Source organism: Manis javanica, chromosome 1, assembly GCF_040802235.1.
Source record: "Manis javanica isolate MJ-LG chromosome 1, MJ_LKY, whole genome shotgun sequence".
Classification (NCBI taxonomy): Eukaryota; Metazoa; Chordata; class Mammalia; order Pholidota; family Manidae; genus Manis; species Manis javanica.
In genome coordinates this window covers 131,822,515-131,841,681 of record NC_133156.1, presented here as the reverse complement: position 1 = coordinate 131,841,681, position 19,167 = coordinate 131,822,515, and the positions used below count along the sequence as shown (strand labels likewise).

Genomic DNA, 19,167 nt, shown 5'->3' with positions numbered 1-19,167 from the left:
TATTAATGGGCAGAAAGGTGTTTTTAAAAATTATTTTACTCCTGTTGATGATTTACATGAGAATAGTTCAATAGAGATATTTTTCATTCTAACTTTTACTAAGGAGAGTGAGCTCACCTGTTGTGCACATTCGTATTCACTCTTTTCCATATCATAACATCCTGTCTCTAACTCTGCATTCCCAAATATCTCTCACTCTTCACTTATTTTATCTTACTGATAATTTACTTATGAGAAACTGGATGTGTTGCCTTCCTTGATGCTATCCAAACCCACTTGACTCCCATTTGCCTCAAATTACCAGAAAAACTCAGTCCTTTGTCCACATTGATCTCTAAACTGTTACACTGTCTCTTTGACATGTGGGGGCTCAACGAGATTAATCCCTTGTTCTTTGGAGTTTTTTCCTCCTTTGGCCTCAATAATAGACCTAGTCATGCGTCCCTCTCTCCTCCCCTCCATCCAACCTCCACTTCTCCTTGGATGTTCTCTACCTCTACTTCTGTGTTATTTGATGTAAAATCAAAGGTTATGTCTTCGATTTTCATTTTATCTTTTTATTATTTCCCTTCAGAAGCTCAACTATGTTTGTGAGTCACAGCTCTATCCCTCTGCTTTGCTGGACTGAGGATAGTCAAACACATACAAACTAGATTTGGTAGTAGATTGTGATACTGGTTTGTAAAAAGTGACAACATTGGTGTCAAGGAAAATTGAAAAACTCAGTGGTCTTGGAGTTTTTGTGCGGTATTTGGAAGGCACAGCAATGAACTGAGAAGTTCACTGATGGAATTTAAGATGAGTAGCAGCCAAAAAATGCTCCTTTACAAGAATGTCCATAATAGCACATATTCTTACTTGGTAAGATTTCTCACTTGGTAACATAATTTTAGTTCTGGGCTAAGATTTAAGATCTAATTTAATGGTTTTATGTAATCTATAAATGCATAAATTATAGTTTTAAATGTGAAGTTGGAGAAAGTGTTTTACCAAAGAGAGAATCTGAAATTGACATAAAATGCCCTATTGTGGATTAGGGTTCTAAGGAGAAACCAAAGGTTTGTATATTATATCCCAACAAAATTACTGCTCCATTTTCCAAATTTAGTTCATCTGCTTGAAAACTTATGTGCTTTTCTTTATTTTAGCATTTATTTACAATTACCAGGAGCCAGGGAATGCAGTTACTCAATGAGCAAACTAATAATAATAAAATAATAATGATACAAAATATTGAAGTTAAATAATATTCTTTAATAAAATGAATGTAGAAATTTAACTATGTGAATACTTAAAAATTCACTTCATAAAATTTATTAGGGTGTTCCCTTCTATTCACGCTTTCATAAGAAGCAATTAAGAATTTTAATATATGAACATATACCAAACATGAGACACTGATGAACAAAAACAGAAACATACATGCCAGTTTTTCATTTTCTTTACTGAAAAGAACATTATTCTTTATTTCAATGGGGACAGAATGTAACTGAATATATAATTATAAATTGTCTCCAAGAAATAAAATGAGAGGGCTTTAGTAGAAATTCATAATACTGTAATAATGATTTCCAGTGCCTCATGGCCAGCAACATGCACCTGTTACTGATAAATTACACCGAGACACTTTCTACAGAGTAAATTTATGTAGGATTTAATTCGCTTGTCATCTACAGAGATTTCTCTCATTTTTGTTAAAAGTCAGACTCAATTTTCACATACTCTTCATTCTAAGATTGTTATTTTCTTTAAAGTTCTATATTTGAAAATCAGTTACATTGTAGATTTAATATTTTTTTGAATTTGAATATTTTTAATAACTAAAGTTTTTCAAAATTATTTGGCACAGAAAAATTTCTTCGAATTGTTTTTATTACCTGTCTATTATCACTTACAAAGTCCTTCTATCTACTTCTTTTACAATCTTCGTGAATTCATTGGCCTACAACCAAAGAAATACTTTTCAAAAACAAATCTATAATTGTCTCTAACCTAAAAGATAGTTCAATAAAAATACATTCAGGGATATAATGTAGAGAGGTAGATTTTAAAGGACACTGACCACCTGAGAAAACAGAAAAAAAGAGATGAACATCCCCTTTCTGTAAGAGAGGTAAATAAAATGGTGAATATGAGAGAATAATATATTAAAATAAGGCTATGTTGGGAAAGAGAATGTTCACAGCATCTCTGGGTTAGTAAGGGGCTAAAAAGGAGAGTGGGAGGGTGGATTTCCCACAAATCCCTAGAGTATAGTATGGCCAGTGGAGCACCGTGAATGTGTTTAGGTGGTGTATGTCTATATTGTTGTTTCATGAAGGTTGTACAAAGAACTTGGCACACATATACATGAATAATCTTGATATTTGATAACACATAAGTAACCTCATGGAAGAATTCAGTAAATATATGTTGTAACTATTATCAGTAAGAATTTATAACTAAAAGGATGATTGTGGTTATTAAGTACATATGAGCATCCCATACTTAATTTAATTTTTTTTTTGCATGCAACAATTGGAATTTGACATTTTGCTTGAAAATGCTAAAAGGGAGTTTATTTCCTATTATTTTATATGGAAAAAAAGATGATGCTTTTCTATTTACATTATATTTATGTTAAACTCAAACTCAAAACCAGTTTCCTAAAATGTAACTGAAACAGTAAAATCTCTCTATATAAATAACATGCTATAATGTTAATATGTAAAATGCTTAACCATTGTTACCCGATCGCTTAAAGGTTAATGTAAATTATCATGGCTTCTCTAAGTGCTTATAAAATCTTAGATGCACATTCCTTTTGACAGCCCTTGTTATCTTCAAATTATTTGTGGATGGTTTTGAAGTTCCACTAAGTGTATCTAGAATGCAATGCAAAATCTTATATCATTTTGTTAAAATGTTATAGTGAGCACTGAGTATGTAAGCATATTTTCCCTACATAACCCCTGGCTGAAATGTCATTATATTGAAAGACATAAATAAACATTGTGTGCATTTTGAGAATTAAAAACCTCAGAGGTGGTCTGCCTGGAAAACAGTATCAGGGATCTGCAGGTTATGCTTCCACTTAAAAATGCTTTTATTACCTCTGTTTTGAGGATCAGTATAAAAAGTATTTATAAACTTTAATTCATATTCGCCTTCTTTTGTGGTATTTGCATATCAGGTAAGTAATGTCTTTATTCATCCAAAAGCCCAACTGTCCCCTCATCAGGAAGAGCTATAATAATTTAACCTATAACAGTCTCTGACAATGTCTATCACATCATCCTGATTTATTTTTTTTTCCAAGACATTTTTCTACCTAAAATTACCTACTGTATTTGCTTCATGCTCCATCCTTTTTATGGCTACAAGTAACAGAGTTCAAAGAGAAAATAACTATACACCAACACCCTTCCTGCCTCCATCCTACCACTAAAATCAGGTATATATGTATGGGGCAGCTGAATTTTTTTTATGTAGGTCTTTTTGGCCATTTGGGATTAAAAAAAAGTCACTTGGGAATTTTTATTTTCAAGAATAGTATCATTATAGCTTTTAACATGTCCAAGAGAGTGTTTTCAAACTCCAAATTCTCATATAATATCATTTACTTTTGCGCTCAGTTCAGGTCTAGTTCCCCGGAGGAAGACAACAGTGGAGAGGCCAGGACAGTTTCTTCTCTCTATCCTAGTTTCAACCACTCCTTTCCCTGTTGTAATTGGGTCTGACTTGATTGTTCCCACATTATCTAAGGCAAATGGGATATGGTCTAATATGGTGGGAACAGTTGGTATTTTCAGGCTATGAGATGCTTAAAGTTGGGTTATTCTCTCATGGGCCACATTTTTTCAGTTTTGGAAAGACCTCTACTCTGGAAATTTCCAATGATCACTTTTTCATGTGGCATTGTATGTCAAAAGACCTTCCAAAGAAATAAACAGATACATAAAAAAAAATAAAAGCATAAACCTTGACTCTCCAATCTCAACATTTAATAGCATTGATTCATGTAATGTAAATTCCCAAACTCTAATATTTCCACTTTATTTATATAGTACTGCAAAGATGGAACATGGGAATATTTGGGCTTATTTATTTTTCTTAGCTTTTGGGGCTTGTGCTGTATCTGAGGTAAAAAGAGCCCCATAACTTCTTATTACTCTTGTTTATTATTTTCTCCTCTTAAAAGCAGGTAATTTATGAGCAGGGAAATTATACATTCATCACTGTGTACTTAATAACACAGGATTATTGAGTAGTTGAAGGTCTTCTAGATAGTTATTGAAAGAATGAATAAATACTTAATTCATAGTGGTTTGTGGAGCCCACAAGTCTACAGAGAAGGATGATCAAGAGACTGGAATCTTCTTTGGATTAGAAAGAACAGGGACACCTTGAGAGAAATCTAAGTTGTGGAAAGCATCTTCTAATGGCAACTCTGCAGAGAAGAAATATGAGTACAATTGCAAACAGATTCAAGAAGCAACAACCTAGAAAGAAGTAAAATAAATACTGAGTTGTTTAGAAAAATGTAAAAGGCTCTGAAGAACTAAGGAGGTCTATGACTCGGTTTGTCAGTCTGTGTACTTGACATTTAGAACTGAAAAACTCTATGGCAGCCTATTTTCTGTATTGTAGCAATGTTAGCAGTATCCCTGGCCTCCGACAGTAGCGGTCCCCCCTCCACCTAGCAGTTTTCATTGTATCAGTAAGATAGACACAGTTATAATTATTTAAAAAGACAGTCTTCCCAGACTAAATTGTCTTACTATGTGGACTCAGAATTATATTTATTGTTACCAAATTATGTTATTAAAGGTTTTAATGTTTTGGAGTTTTTCTTATTCTCTGGTTTTGATTACAAATCTATTTTTAACATGTTTCTTTCCACTTGATAATTTTTATATAAAATGTAGACAAAGATTTTGTAGTAAAAACAATTAGTAATTCTCTTAGATCTGTATATTTGTTACAGCTGAAAAGAAACTGAAGAGTATGCAGTTGAATGTCATTATTTATTTTATTTGAATGTTAAAAGCCTAGGAATTTGAAATTATCTGGCTGAATCAGGCAATGGGAACCTGTGATTAAAAGCTACATGTAAAAGACATGAAACTAATAAAAAACAGTCATAATGTTTATCATCTTAAATTGGAAAATTTTAGTATGTTTACAGAATGTTGCAATATGAGAACAACATGGTAGAAAAGTAGAATACTTGAAATTCAAGTTTTAAACCCTTTGCTATGCAAGGTGAGGAAAGGGGAGAAGGTGTTTTCCTGTATGGGAAATTTCTTAATAGCCAATTTGTAATTATCTGTGAAAAGAAAATATAACTTTTACCAAATATACTCTGGTTTAGAATGCATCTGGCTGAATGATTTAGAGGAAAATGGTTTTTGGTCATTGAGAGCTTAACAAAGAAATGCTTAACAAAGAAGTTCACTCGTTGCTTGGTTTCTTAGTAACATGACAGTGACAATTCAGCTACTAGTCTCTCTATTTCTTCTTTTTATTTTGACTGGGTTTTAAAGTAATCATATACTTTACATTTATAATGTATAATATTAAATTAAAAATGAATACACATCAAAATGAATGTGTATAAAATATATATATTAGATGTTAAATATATTTTAAAATGAATATATATATATGAGAAAATGAAGGACAGGAGAAGCTGGTTCATTTAACCACTGAGAGAGAAATCGTGGCAGAAACAAGGTGACAACCTAAATCTTCAGATTGCCAGTTATTTGCTTTTCTTAAGCTTCCCTCTGCTGTAACCAAAGGCAGGTAATGGTTTTCACCCTCTGCTTTAACCCTTTAAGCAGTAATGGGTTTAATCTGGGAAACTGTATGCTATCATTCTGGAGAGGATTCGGTTGACTACTTTTTTTTGGTATTTTAAAATTTTTCTCCTTCACATATGTGTTTTCCAATCTTGCCCTCACTCCATCATTGTAATTTTTTCCATCGTCCCTGGTCTGTGCTCATTTCCCATCACAACTATCTCCCCACTTGCTGAGTAATTAGGATATGTCTTACTACTACATCTAAACTAATCTACAGAACTGAACCACTTTGCACGATCGGTATCGCATTCTTACTTTAAAGGGTAGTAAACTGGAAGTGAAAGTTCTGAAAGAAAGGATGAATGTGTAATAAATTCATTGTAAGTAATGTTGGAAAGATTTTCTAGGGATTTAATATTTTTTTAATTCATGAAGAAACTATATCTTAACCTCAATTTACATTCATTATGATGTATGTTTAGTAAAATATTCAGTATTGTACATTGCCTTTTGGCATATACAAGTTTTTTGGTTTACATCTAAGTAAGGCATTTAATTGTATAAGTAATTAATATAAATAAAGCATAATTAATTAATACAAGTGCTATACTATGAACAAGTAAAATTTTTAGACAGTTGTTTCACAGGTCATGACATGAAAAATGATTGAAACTACAAAGTGGACCTGAAACAAGCTAAAAAACAGACATTTTAGACATTAGAAGTAAACTCAGAGCTACAGAACCTAATAAATTTCTGATCTAGTAGTTCAGCCCTAACTATATAGAAAGGAACAGGTGAACACATCTGTAAATTTCTTATGCCTATTCTCATGAACAATTTCTGATTTGCTTTTTCAGAACAGAGTAAGGAAGAATAAAACTTGAGTTGTGTACCAAGATGTTTGTTATCTTAAGTATTTTCTAGCTTTAATTGTCCATATTGATTTAAAATTTTGGACTCATTTTCCCTACCAAATCGCCAAGTTGTACCAAATCATTCTGGGAATTCAACTCAATACAATTCAGGTCAATTCAAGCAACTGAATATTAAGTTCCACTCAAAGAACTAGGGGCAAAGTGAGATATGAAGTAAAGTTCTTGATTTCAAGGTATCGATATTCTTTTGGGAGAAAACAATGAAAGTACATAGGAAGCAACTTACCTATCATGAGAGAGTATATAGTGTAATAATAATATTATTTACCAACATTTAGTAGATCCTCATTAAGGACTAGATGAAGGAAAATAGATGCAAATTAGTCACATAAATGCTGTTTCTAGAAGAATCAAAGGAAACTGTTCACTTCCAGTTTTTATGGTCCAGATTTCTGCTACATTTTCATGTGGTTGATTTCAGAAACTAAAAGTTGCCTATTGCAGCGACTATACAATGACCCTTCTCCTCTGATCTTAGGCATTCAATCTGGTAAGACCTGTGATAAGTCCACTACCACGTGCTTACTGGTAATATTGCTGAGGTTTCTGTTTTTTTCTTTCTCTTTCTAGTCAATGTGACATTTAACCTTTAATGTCACTTTTCCCATATTTCCAGACACTTAAAAAAGACTGAAAAAGTTGTAACATGAAAAAACATTTCAAAGTGTTTTAAAACCAATGAGAACATATCTTCTCAAAAATAATTTTTCTTAGAGGACAAAAACTTTTAGCACAATTTTAATTATTTGAATGAAGCCATTCAAATTTAGGTTAATGCAAAAGTCACCAATATGGTAATGTATTTGTCATAATCTTAGTGTTAACATGGAGTGTTATTAACATGATTTTATCTATTTTCCTTTATTCATGTACTTAACTTCTCTTCTTTGACATATTCTCATATACTGTCCACGAAAATAATAACCCCAACTATCAAACTGAATTCTTTCTTAAGACATTATCTAACTTCAACTAGATTCAGATAATGCCAGAAAGAAAACTGGAAATTAAGACAACCTAGTGTATAACAGTATTCATTTATATGGCACACTTCTTATTCCACTCCCAACCACAGCTAATTTTCCTAACTTCTATAATTAAGTAGAATGAAAACTCATCTCTGTCCACATCATATTCACTTTTAATAAATAAATTACTTTTATCTGTTTGTCTTTCCATTATTTTTCCTTTATATAAACAAACTCATAGTAGGACTTAAGAAAACATAATATATACTGGAATACATTTTCTTCTAAATACACAGTTTTTTTCCTGGCCTTAAGGCATATTTTAGTGACTTTTGCTTTCTCATTCTATAGAATGTTAAATAAATTTTAAATATGTTTTCTTCTTCCTCACTGAAGTCAACAGCAGTGCAAACTACATATAAAATATAAATGAATTATCTTTGTAAAAGACTATATTGATATATAGTATCCTCACTATTTCTAAATGCGATTCTAAAATTGCAATTTTGGGTACTTCTTTAATCCATGAGATAGTGAACAGAATTAATTCTAGCAAATGAATTCCTACTTTTATCATGAATTCTAGTAAATGAATTCCTACTTTTATCCATTCATTCCACAGTTTTTCAAGTTATAATTTGTATTCCAAAGATATTTAGAGAATCAACTTTATAAGAATGATGGTCTTTAAACCATCCTTATGAAGGAACTTTCTTTACTAAGAAATACAAAGAAAGAATGTAAATATTTGAAATATAAGTACAGACTTACCTTGCCTACATACTGATAATCAGATCCTGTATACTCCTCCAGTAAGAAAAACTGATTCCACATCCAACCACGTTTTTGACGGTGTAGAATTTTGCCATCACTCCTAGATACACGTGAACCAAAAATTCTTTGCTGGGGCACAGGAGTCCTTCTGAACATTATCTCTGGAGCACAGAAATGTGGCAGGCATACCCAGAGTAGAAACAGTAGCAGAAATTGATATATTGTCATAGTTCAAGTCTTGAATATTTCCAATGTGGATGAGGAGAAAGCAGTCTTATTTTACTGGGCTGGATTTTACTGTGTTTCAACTGGTTTCCAACATTTCATCAATGTTTTGGACATGTTTCCAAAAGCCTTAAACAAAGAAACAAATTTAAAAAAGTTAGTTGACAACATTATGAATGGTACATGTTGCTTTAAAGTGACAAAATTAATTAATAGTATCTACCAAATATTTTTCTTTCCTTTTTTTTGCATAAAATAAGGATTAGCTTTGAGAAACATTACTTGCCTAACAGCAAGTCTACAATTTAAGAAAAAATACTGGCAAATAATTTCAAACAAATCAGCTTTCATTTATTTTTCCTTTTGGTACTTTAACAGTTTTCAGGAATTTTAATCCCTATACTGTGTAGAGTGGAGATGCAGTTCATTTGCAGGTCAATTTTTAAACAAAAATCAAATTAAAACTTAAATTAAAAAATTGAAAATACAGAGAAAATAGGTGTCGGTTGTGCAATGCAATGATATTTAAATGTTTTCTAAACAATGGCATAGTTTCTTCACATTTAATCCTGCTCGAATGTAAAAGTAAAACCAAAAACAGGAGTCCCTTTGGCTGGAGACCTCTCCTTCTTTCCCTCTTAGATTGGTCTGTGAAACACCTAATTTCCTAGAGAGAAAAAAAAGTCACTACTATAGTAAATAAATTCTAATGTAATTAATACTATTGTGTAAAATGGTTAATTATGTTTTCAGCTATACCTTCAATATGCTTGGCCAATTTGTCTCTTTCTAACCACCCTCACTGCCACTACGCTGGTCTCCAATATGATGCCCCAGATGGGCATCTCCTCCTCCCTCCCTGTGCTTATTTTATCAACAAAATATGCCAGGCAATCACATTAAATGTAAGTCAGATCGTGTCACTTCCCTGCAAAAAACACTCCAATGACTCCTCATCTCACTTTGATATAAACCCAAGGTCTAACAAGTACCTACAATTCTTTACTGGATTTCATACCTGCTGCTCACTTCTGACTTTATAAGTCACTTCAATCTCTTCCACCACCCTGAAAAATTCTCATCTTTCCAAAGTGTCCTTCTTTACTCTACAACACACTTCATATGCTAGTCTCTTCAACCAAGATTTGTCTACCTGTTCCCTCGGCTTTCCCATCAGTAGATATCCAATTAAGTAGAACCCCTGCTTTTTGCAGGTTTTCTTGAAACCTCCCCCACCATTTATATATACCAATATACTACATGTGCTTTATTTATTTACCATGTATGTGTTCTGTCTCCGTGCTGTAATCTCATGAAGGAAGGGAATTAGTCTCTTCATTTTTGCTACTGTTTTTAGCATCTAGAAGAAAATCTTGCACACAGTAGATGCTCAATAAACAGTTTGATTGTATGATTGAGTGAATTGTAAATTGAATCAAACATCTAAGTACCATTACCTCTTCTATGTAGTTAAACCTCAACATTTAGTAAGGAAATACATATTTTAAAATGATGATTACTTTATTTCATGCTTCATTTATATTAACATTAGAATTCTATTTTTATTTTAAAACTGTCTCTGTAGATTTTTGTTTTGTTTTATTTTCTGTTATGTATGAATTTTATTTCACGATGTGATAAAATATTTATTATAAAAAGTGGCTCAGGGACCAGAAGGATTGAGTTCCATTTCTCTAATATGGCAATGAATTATAAGATGGTGGCATTGACATTTATGCTTTCATCCACAATGATTTGTAAGCAATATGTTTACTTTTTTTTGGTTTATTATTGAGAAGATTTAAAGGTTAATACACACATGCTTTTGAAGAAGATTAATGGTGAAGGCAGAACTTCCCTTGAGTGTATTAAATGACAGTGGAGCTCTCCACAGCACGGGAAGCATTCAACATGACAGATGTAAACTGTATTAACATAAAGTCATGTAATGCTATACTTGGAGTATAGAAATTATCTGGTGCATAAAATGGTTTTACAGTACAAAGCACTGAGTTTACAAAAACTCAAATTGAATGGATCCTCATAGGAACATTCACCAAAATAACGTGTTTTTGTTTTCATATGAGGACCTGCTAGACACTATTCTCCAGAATACACACCCATATTTTGGGGAAGAAATGGGTAGAGATTGGATCTGTAAAAGTTGTTAGCAAATAATTGGCACACCATATATACATGAGTTTTATTATTATTATTATTGTTTTAGTTTTTACTACTTAATGATGAATTTCCTGAAGAATCTATAGTAAAATTCATTTTTTAATATTTAATGAATTACCTAACATCATTAAAAATATTGAAAACATATACATATATATTATTTGATGAAACCATTTCAAACAATAACAAGATTAAATAAAAATAAGAAAAGCAAAAGTTTTAAATTATGATTAGATTTATGAATTTTTTTTTTTTTAACAGACTTGACTTTTGGTCCCATATCTAAAAATCTTTACCTACTTAAAGCCAAAAATATTTTCTCTTATGTTTTCTTTTGAAGGTTTTATAGCCTTAGTTCTCACACGTAAGTCTATGGTCCAATTTGAATCAAGTTCTGTGTATGGTGGAAGATATGAAGCTCTTTGTTTTGCCTGTGAATACTCACTTCTTCCAGCACCATTTGTGGAAAAGCCCATCCTTTTCTCCTGAATGGCCTTTTCAACTTTGTTAAAACTCAGCTGTCTATATATGTGAGGGTCTTTTCTGGACCCTCTAGTCTATTACATTTATCTATTTTTCCATATTGTTACCAGTAGCACACTTTCTTGATTATTGTAATTTATAAGTCTTTTGCATTTTTCAATTAAATTTTATAATTACCTTGCAAATGTATATAAAACCTTGTGGAGATTTTTATTGGATTTGCACTGACTCTTCAGATGAATTTGGGGAAAATGGACATCATTGATTCTTCTAACCTATGAACACTGCATTTTATTATATCAATACATAATGATATACATATTATATATACATTATTGATTTCTTCTCATTAACATTTTATAGATTTCAGTATGTAGGTCTGCTCATTTTTTACCAAAAACAACCCTAATATTTTCATACCTTTGATTCTATTTTATTGTATTTTTTATTTAAACCATTTTATTGAGGTATGATTGAGATACCCAAAGCTGTACATATTTAATGGTTGCAACCTGACGAGTTTATACATTGTTAAGATAAAAAACAGACAAGCTGTAGGCTGGCAGAAATATACAACACTGCTAATCACATCCAATTAGAGACTTATATACAGAATATATAAAGAACTCTCAAAATCTAACAATCAAAAAACACAGAATCGAACATAAATGGGGAAAATATTTTTTTCATATGAGGACATGCCTCCACAAGAAGACAGAGGAAAAAAACTCATGAAAATATATTCAATGTCATTCATTATTTGAGAACTGTAAATTAAAAGAACTGACCATTAATAAATGGTGGTGAGGATGCAGAGGAAGCAGAACTCTTTAACGCTGCTGATGGGAATGTAAAATGATGTAGCCTCTTCAGAGGACAGTGGGGTAGGTTGAATAATGGCCCCTAAGGATGTTCATATACTAATCCATTGAACCTGTGAAATCCATGAATATATTAATTTATACAGTAAAGAAGACTTTGCATATATCATCAATTGAAAGATCTTGGAGAGCCAGGAGATTATCCTGGATTATTCAGATGGGATCATTTAAAATGGCCCTTTTAAGAGGGAGGCAGAAGGATCAAAATGAGTATTAGGAAGTATGATCATAGAAGCAAGAGCTTAGACTGTCCTGGGGAAGAGGACGGTAGCCAAAGAATGCAGGAAGTCTAGAAGCCAAAAAAAAGGAGAGTGATAGATTTTTCCCTGGAGCCTCCAGAAGGAAAACAGTCCCACAGACAATTTGATTTTAGACTTTTGACATCTAGACATGTAATAGATCTGTGTTGTTCTAAGCCACTTAGTTTGTGGCAAACTGTTATAGCGTCAATAAGATTGACATGTTCTTAAAATGTAAAAAGTACATCTACAATGTAACCCAGTCTTCTGTTGCTAGATCTTTATACAAGAAGAATGAAAGCATATGCTCATCTAAAAGTTTGTATATGTATGTTCATAGCAGTTTATGGATGATGGTGAAAACCTAGAAATAAGTCCAGTGTCACAGGTTAATGGATAAACAAACAAGATATACAATGGAAGGCTACTAGGCAATTAAAAAAAAGGTTTTGTTTGGTTTCATCTGTAAGAAACTTGGAAATATATAATTTAAATTATAAATTAAAACAAGCTGAACAGATGGAAAAACCAAAAACTCTTCTTGGATCCATAAAGGATGTGAGGACTCAGGGCAATCTACTTCTCCTGAGATAGGAAAGAGAGAAAGACAGAGGGAAACACAGTTTACCAGCAGAGGCTCAGAAGCAGAAACCACCTCTGAGCTAGTAATGGGGTAGGAAACCTGAACTGTAATTGACAAACTGTTGGATTCTCAGTATGCACAACTCTAAAAATTAAAATCTCCAGGGAGACCCAGTCATAGGGGGCCCCCTCAATGTTGTGAGATTTACCTTCAGGAGCAGACCAACTTCCCACAGTAAATCCCCTTGTGCTTCCAAAGGGAAGAGGTGGGGGAACATGATATTTAAAAATACTACAGACCATTGTTTTTAACAAGGTCTACCCTGAGGGGAAACTAATTAACCAGAGCCTAACCTACTAGAGTATTTATTATCAGAGCCTAACTGACTTGGGGGGAAGGGGAAAAAATATCCACTCCAGCCCCCTACAGCCAACCTGTCCCACCTAAGAAGGGAGAAGACACTGAGGAACACTCCCGAAGCTCATAGTCCAGAAGCATAGGGTCACTATAGACAGTACTGATCACAGGCTCCAGAAATTTCCCCTGCCCCCACACCTACCCATTACTTTACTAAAGGGCTGCTTACAGTGGTTCCATTTTCTAATACAGCGGTTCCCCCTTATCCGTGGAGAATACATTCCAAGACCCCCAGTGGATGCCTGAAACTGTGGATTGTACCAAACCCTATATATACTGTTTTTTCATATACATACATACCTATGATAGAGTTTAATTTATAAATTGGGCACAGTAAGAGATTAGGAACAATAACTGATAAAATAGAACACTTGTAACAATATGCTATAATACATTTTGTGACTGTGGTCTCTCTCTCAAATATCATAGTTCTGTCCTTCCCGTCTTGCGATGATGTAAAATGATGAAGGGCCTACATGATAGGGTGAAGTGAGGTGAATGGCAAAGGCATTGTGATGCACTGTTAGGTTACCTTGGACCTTCTAGTGATACTTCAGGAGAGCATCTGCTTTCTGACTGTGGGCAACTGCAGGTAACTGAAACTTAGGGAAACAATACAGCAGATACAGGAGGGACTAGGGACCACTATACATCATGCCCAGCTGTCAGAGACAACCAGATTACAAGGCAAAAAAGTACAAACTAAAGAGAAAGAGCACGTATCAGTACCAGACATGGTAGGGATGTTGGAATTACCAGACAGGGAATTTAAGGCACCTGTGATTAATATGCTAAGGGTTCTATGGGTCAAGTAGACAGCATGCAGGAACAGATGGCAATGTCAACAGAGAGATAAAAATTCTAAGAAAGCACTAAAAAGAAATGCAAGAGATCAAAAACACTGTAATAAAAATGAATAATGCCTTTCATAAGTTCAGGGGCAGCCTGGACTTGGCTGAGGAAAGAGTCTCTGAGCAAGATGATAGAGCAACAGAATCCTCAAACACCTTTTACATTTGTCCAAACCCATAGAATGTGCCACACCAAGAGGGAACCCTAAGGCAAACTATGGACTTTTTGTGATTATGATGTGTCAGTACAGGTTCAAATAGTAAAAAGTTTTGGTGAGTAATGTTGAAATGGGAGAGACTATCCACCCATGTGTGATGTGTGGGGGAGGCAGACGTATGCGCAATCTCCTTACCATCTCACTTTTCTTGGGAAACCTAAAACTGCTCTTAAAAATGGACAATTTATAAATGCGCAAAATGAAAAAAAAATAAAAATGGGGAATTATGTGAAACAAACCAACGATTAATTTGCCCAGTGTTACTTCTTACTAGTTATGTTCTAATGTAGTTAGAAGTCTATGTTTTCCAAAATTGTTCCTTCATTATCAGTACTACAAATAAATCTTCTTCCAGTAGCCTGACTCAGAAGACAGAATACCTTTCACACTTGCATTTAACCAAGTCCATCTCCTATATGGGCATTTAATCCATTCTCTCCCTTTGGTTTCATTCTTCATGGCTCTCAGCTCTGTTTTTTATTCCTGTTCTATGCGCCACCACACTACTTTAAGTCATCATCTCATGCAAACAACTGTACCGTATTCAACAGCTTGTCTTAACCTTAATCTTTCTTGTTTAAAATATTTCCTACAGGGTGTTAGCTAAATTAATTATCCAAAACCTACTTCACCAAGACCCAAATCAATTAAAAATTTTAAATATATCTGCTACTGGGAAGATAACATTTGAACTTCATAGCTCAATGCAATATCTAGAATCAGATAACTTTTTTAAAAAATGTATTTTATATTATATGCAATTGTTTATTTAATGTTAAACCTGACATGCACCTTCTTACATGTATTGACTATCCCCCCACTGATACATAATTCTGAATCATGTCTAGGTGTTTATACCTTATTGAATTTGCCTCATTAGTAAATAGCACATTGTTATGTATGTATATAAAGATGAACCAATAAACATTTCTTGATTAAGTAATTCATATATGTCTAAAACATCACTAATGAAAAGGTTGGACTATCATGGTAAAAAAGAAAAGCTAGATTTTAGAATATGAACCTATTATGTAAGGTAGCTGTATTTGTTTGAAATTATTAACAGTTATAATTAGAAGGAAGCAACTGGATTGAGACCACAGTTAAACTATCTTCTGGAAAGAAAATGCTAATAGATAATGAAATTCTATAATGCCATTTCCAGTTAATAAATTTCATTTTCAAGAAATCCTTTCCAAACCACATTCCCTTCTTTTAATCCAAAAATAATTTAATATGAATATCACATGAAGTTTAGGGATTATTAAACCATCCCTTAGCATTCTGCATTCCTGTAACTCCTTTAAAACAGTGCTTCTTAAACTTTAATGTACACTCTCATCTCCTGGGGCTCTTGTTAAACTTCTATGTTCTCATTTAGCAAGTCTTGGGTAGGGTACAAGATTCTGCATTTCTAACAAGCTCCCCGGTATTGCCAATGAGGCTGGACCACATCATTTGAATAGCAAAACCGTAGACCTCTCCAAACCTAAAATTATCCTCGGAATACATTTATGAATTTTTCCTGTTTAGTGCTTCACAGCTCAGGTATGTAGCATACTACACTGATGGGAAAATAAAAATATAAGGTGGCTACTCTGGGAAGTACAGAACACTATTTCTAAATGAACAGTCTTTTTCCACAATTTTTTAACCAGAAGAATCTGTATCATTCAAGTCAGCATATACCACAGCAATTGTCAGATTACACTATAGGCTGTATTTCCTTTTACATGTACATTTTAAAGCATTTGTCATATTGAACCTTATTTCATATTTACATTCTCAAATTTTCATTACTCTTCTGAAATGGTTACCACAACTATTGTTTTCTCTATAATGTGTTCATTTTATTATATAGGAAAGCCAAAAACAGCAGATCACAGAATATAATGGGCATTTTGACACATTTCAATTATTAATTAAGCCTCCACACATCACAGGTGATCAGTTAAGTTGTGATACACCTTGGATAGTAAAAGGAATTAGTCATTCTCCAGTCAGCTGATTATGTTGATTGGGATCTTAATGTACTAGCTTTTTTTCCTTTAATTTTACCATTTATAATTACAGTAGAAAATGTTAAGGATTATTGAGACCAAACTCAAGCCTCTGTGGATTAACAGTTTTAATCCTTTTAGAGCTTCATAGCACCAATACAGTCTAATGAAATTTCAACATTGAGAAATAAGGAAACATTTTTCAGGTGTGTTTATACAATTAAATGAGCCAGTGCATACTAAATAATTCCTTTTTATGCAGCTGATACCATTTTCTGCATCTAGCCTAAGCACTATGTAAGATAATTGAATCAAAGCACTACACTAAGGATTGAAATAATATGAGTCCATATGCTTGATCATATTTTCCAAGAGTTCATTACATATTACCTACTGTGCTCTAATGTCATAGAAAATATATAATTCTACATTAAATATTTATAACTCTATTTTTAAGTATGTGTTTGCATATGTATCCCTGTTTAGATTCCAATTTTAAAGCAGTATCTTATGTCTTGCATCCAAAGTTACTAATGTAGGAATCGCACAAAGTGTTCAATAAATATTTTTTGAATTGGATTGAATATTTGTAGTATTTCTAAAGTATTACAATTAGAATGAAACTTGGTTCTTTCCCTAAAAAAGCACAGCAACATGTCAAGGACCATTTACACCACTTTATGCTTATATCCTTTTTATACATAACATCACAGATCTCACACAAGGCAGTCATATAGGTAATCAATACATCATTGTTGAATGAAATAAGCATCACAAAGGTTTGCTAGTCTCAGACAAATTATAAAACATGGCTAAGATTGTTACTAGTGCAGACAGAATTCCAAGAAGCTCTGAGGCTTGCCATTCTTCTCAGATTAAAATTCCCCTTCAAGCAAAACCATTTGAAATTAATTTTATTTTCCAGGAATGTGACCTGCATATAAACCAGTAATACACTTCTCAACTATACTATTTGCTAATATCTTACAATAATAACTTGCAAAGCCATATACATTTTGGGCAGTGGGTGGGTAAAGTATATAGTAGGGATAAGAGAGAGAGGTGAATAAAACATATAACTTGATGTGACCATTTTCTCTAAGATTCTTGCTGCAAATGGGCTAAAGAATAGCACCCTAGAGTTTTTGCTTTACTGTCAGCAGCCTTTTTAACTTAAGCAGTGAGTGTGACAGTCCCACATGTAACTTGATCCACGATCAACTTAGCAGTGCTAATACAGCTGTGACATTACACCTGCTGCTTCCTGCAAGTCTTATTCTACTGTAGCTAGGATTCATTTCATTATGTGGAAATAGGTAGCAAGAATGCTCTCAGGGTAACTTAAAGACATTAGAATAAAAGCCATCTGGTACCCAGTTTTCTTTGATACAGGACTTGAACTTCTTCTGAAAAGCAGGGAGTGGAGAGATAGGGAGACAGAACTTGTAAGTTTTAGGCATTTCTCCTCAAGACGGGGGTGTCATTCCCCATTCAATGCATTATTAGTAGAACATCAAGAAAAAATACCCATAGCTGGAAGAAAAAAATAATTAAAGATCATTTCTCATTCAAAGTTACTTCTATGAAGATCTGCATGTGTACTAATAAATACTGTGTAAATAATCACTACATGCTTTACATGTTCTACCGTGTGAATGTGTAGAATATGCACTAAATTGGGATTAACTGCATTGCAAAATGTGTTCTTGCTGTTGTGCTTCAAAATATATAAATATAACTGACACTCATTTGTGAAAATGAGTCAAACGTACAAAAATGTGAAAATACATTATTGGCCATTAAAAACCTACTTAAGTTGAAAGTATAAAAATAGTTATTACATGAGGATAAGCACTGTAATCATAAGACTGACTTTGTGGCATGCATTTAGGAGGTGGTCAGGCTTAAGTAAAAGAAGGACGAAATTTTATCAGCACTAATTTTTAATTCTAATTATGCTTCAATATTTGCACAATACTAAAAAGCCCATTTGTAGATAGCCTATCTTATCTTTATATGGAAACCATTACATTAAAATGGATTAACTCTTAAATGTTGTATCTGTAGCTGAAATATAAAATTGGAATCACACTGCATTAGTTAATTTCATTCTCTTGGGGGAAGAGAGGGACTAGATCGTAATTTATTTTCTATTTTTCATAGTGCTTGCCCCAAGGCTAAGAGGTATTTTATCATACTTTTCAGCTAAACTAAAAAAGACAGTACAGGGCCTTTTTCCCAATACTTAGTGCCTAAGTATATACTCTAGACTCCAAAACATACTAGTGGTTTTGTAAATACTTGAAGTATTAAGCTAGAATGAGCACCCCAATGAACTAGCTGTATAAATTGTTGTGTGTATGTGGGTTTTCCCCACACATCTCAATGCAGTGTGTTTAGAACTTTCATTCTGTAGATGGAGTCCCCGTGGCTCAGCATTGTTCTCTCAGCAATGTAATGGAGCACAGTCTCTGGGCCACACATTTTGTTATATGGAAGCTGTCCAATCTGAACTACACTGAAATGATTCTTACCATCTAAGAATGAACAGTGTGAATAGATGAAAAGAGCACCTAATCCAAAAACAGGTGGTCAGAGAGATCTTTTTGGAGGGAATCATGTC

General features: G+C 33.2%; 1 protein-coding gene across 2 annotated transcripts in view; it reads right to left on the bottom strand.

Moving 5' to 3' along the window:
* LOC108404220 (cadherin-10) overlaps positions 1–19,167 on the bottom strand; it is a 161,144-nt gene that overhangs the window by 100,062 nt on the left and 41,915 nt on the right. For both annotated transcript variants that reach the window (XM_037001642.2, XM_037001636.2), the window contains exon 2: positions 8,464–8,820. In XM_037001642.2, coding sequence (XP_036857537.2) covers positions 8,464–8,694 — 231 coding nt within the window. In that variant the 5' untranslated portion in view covers positions 8,695–8,820. The remainder of the gene's footprint in view (positions 1–8,463; positions 8,821–19,167) is intronic.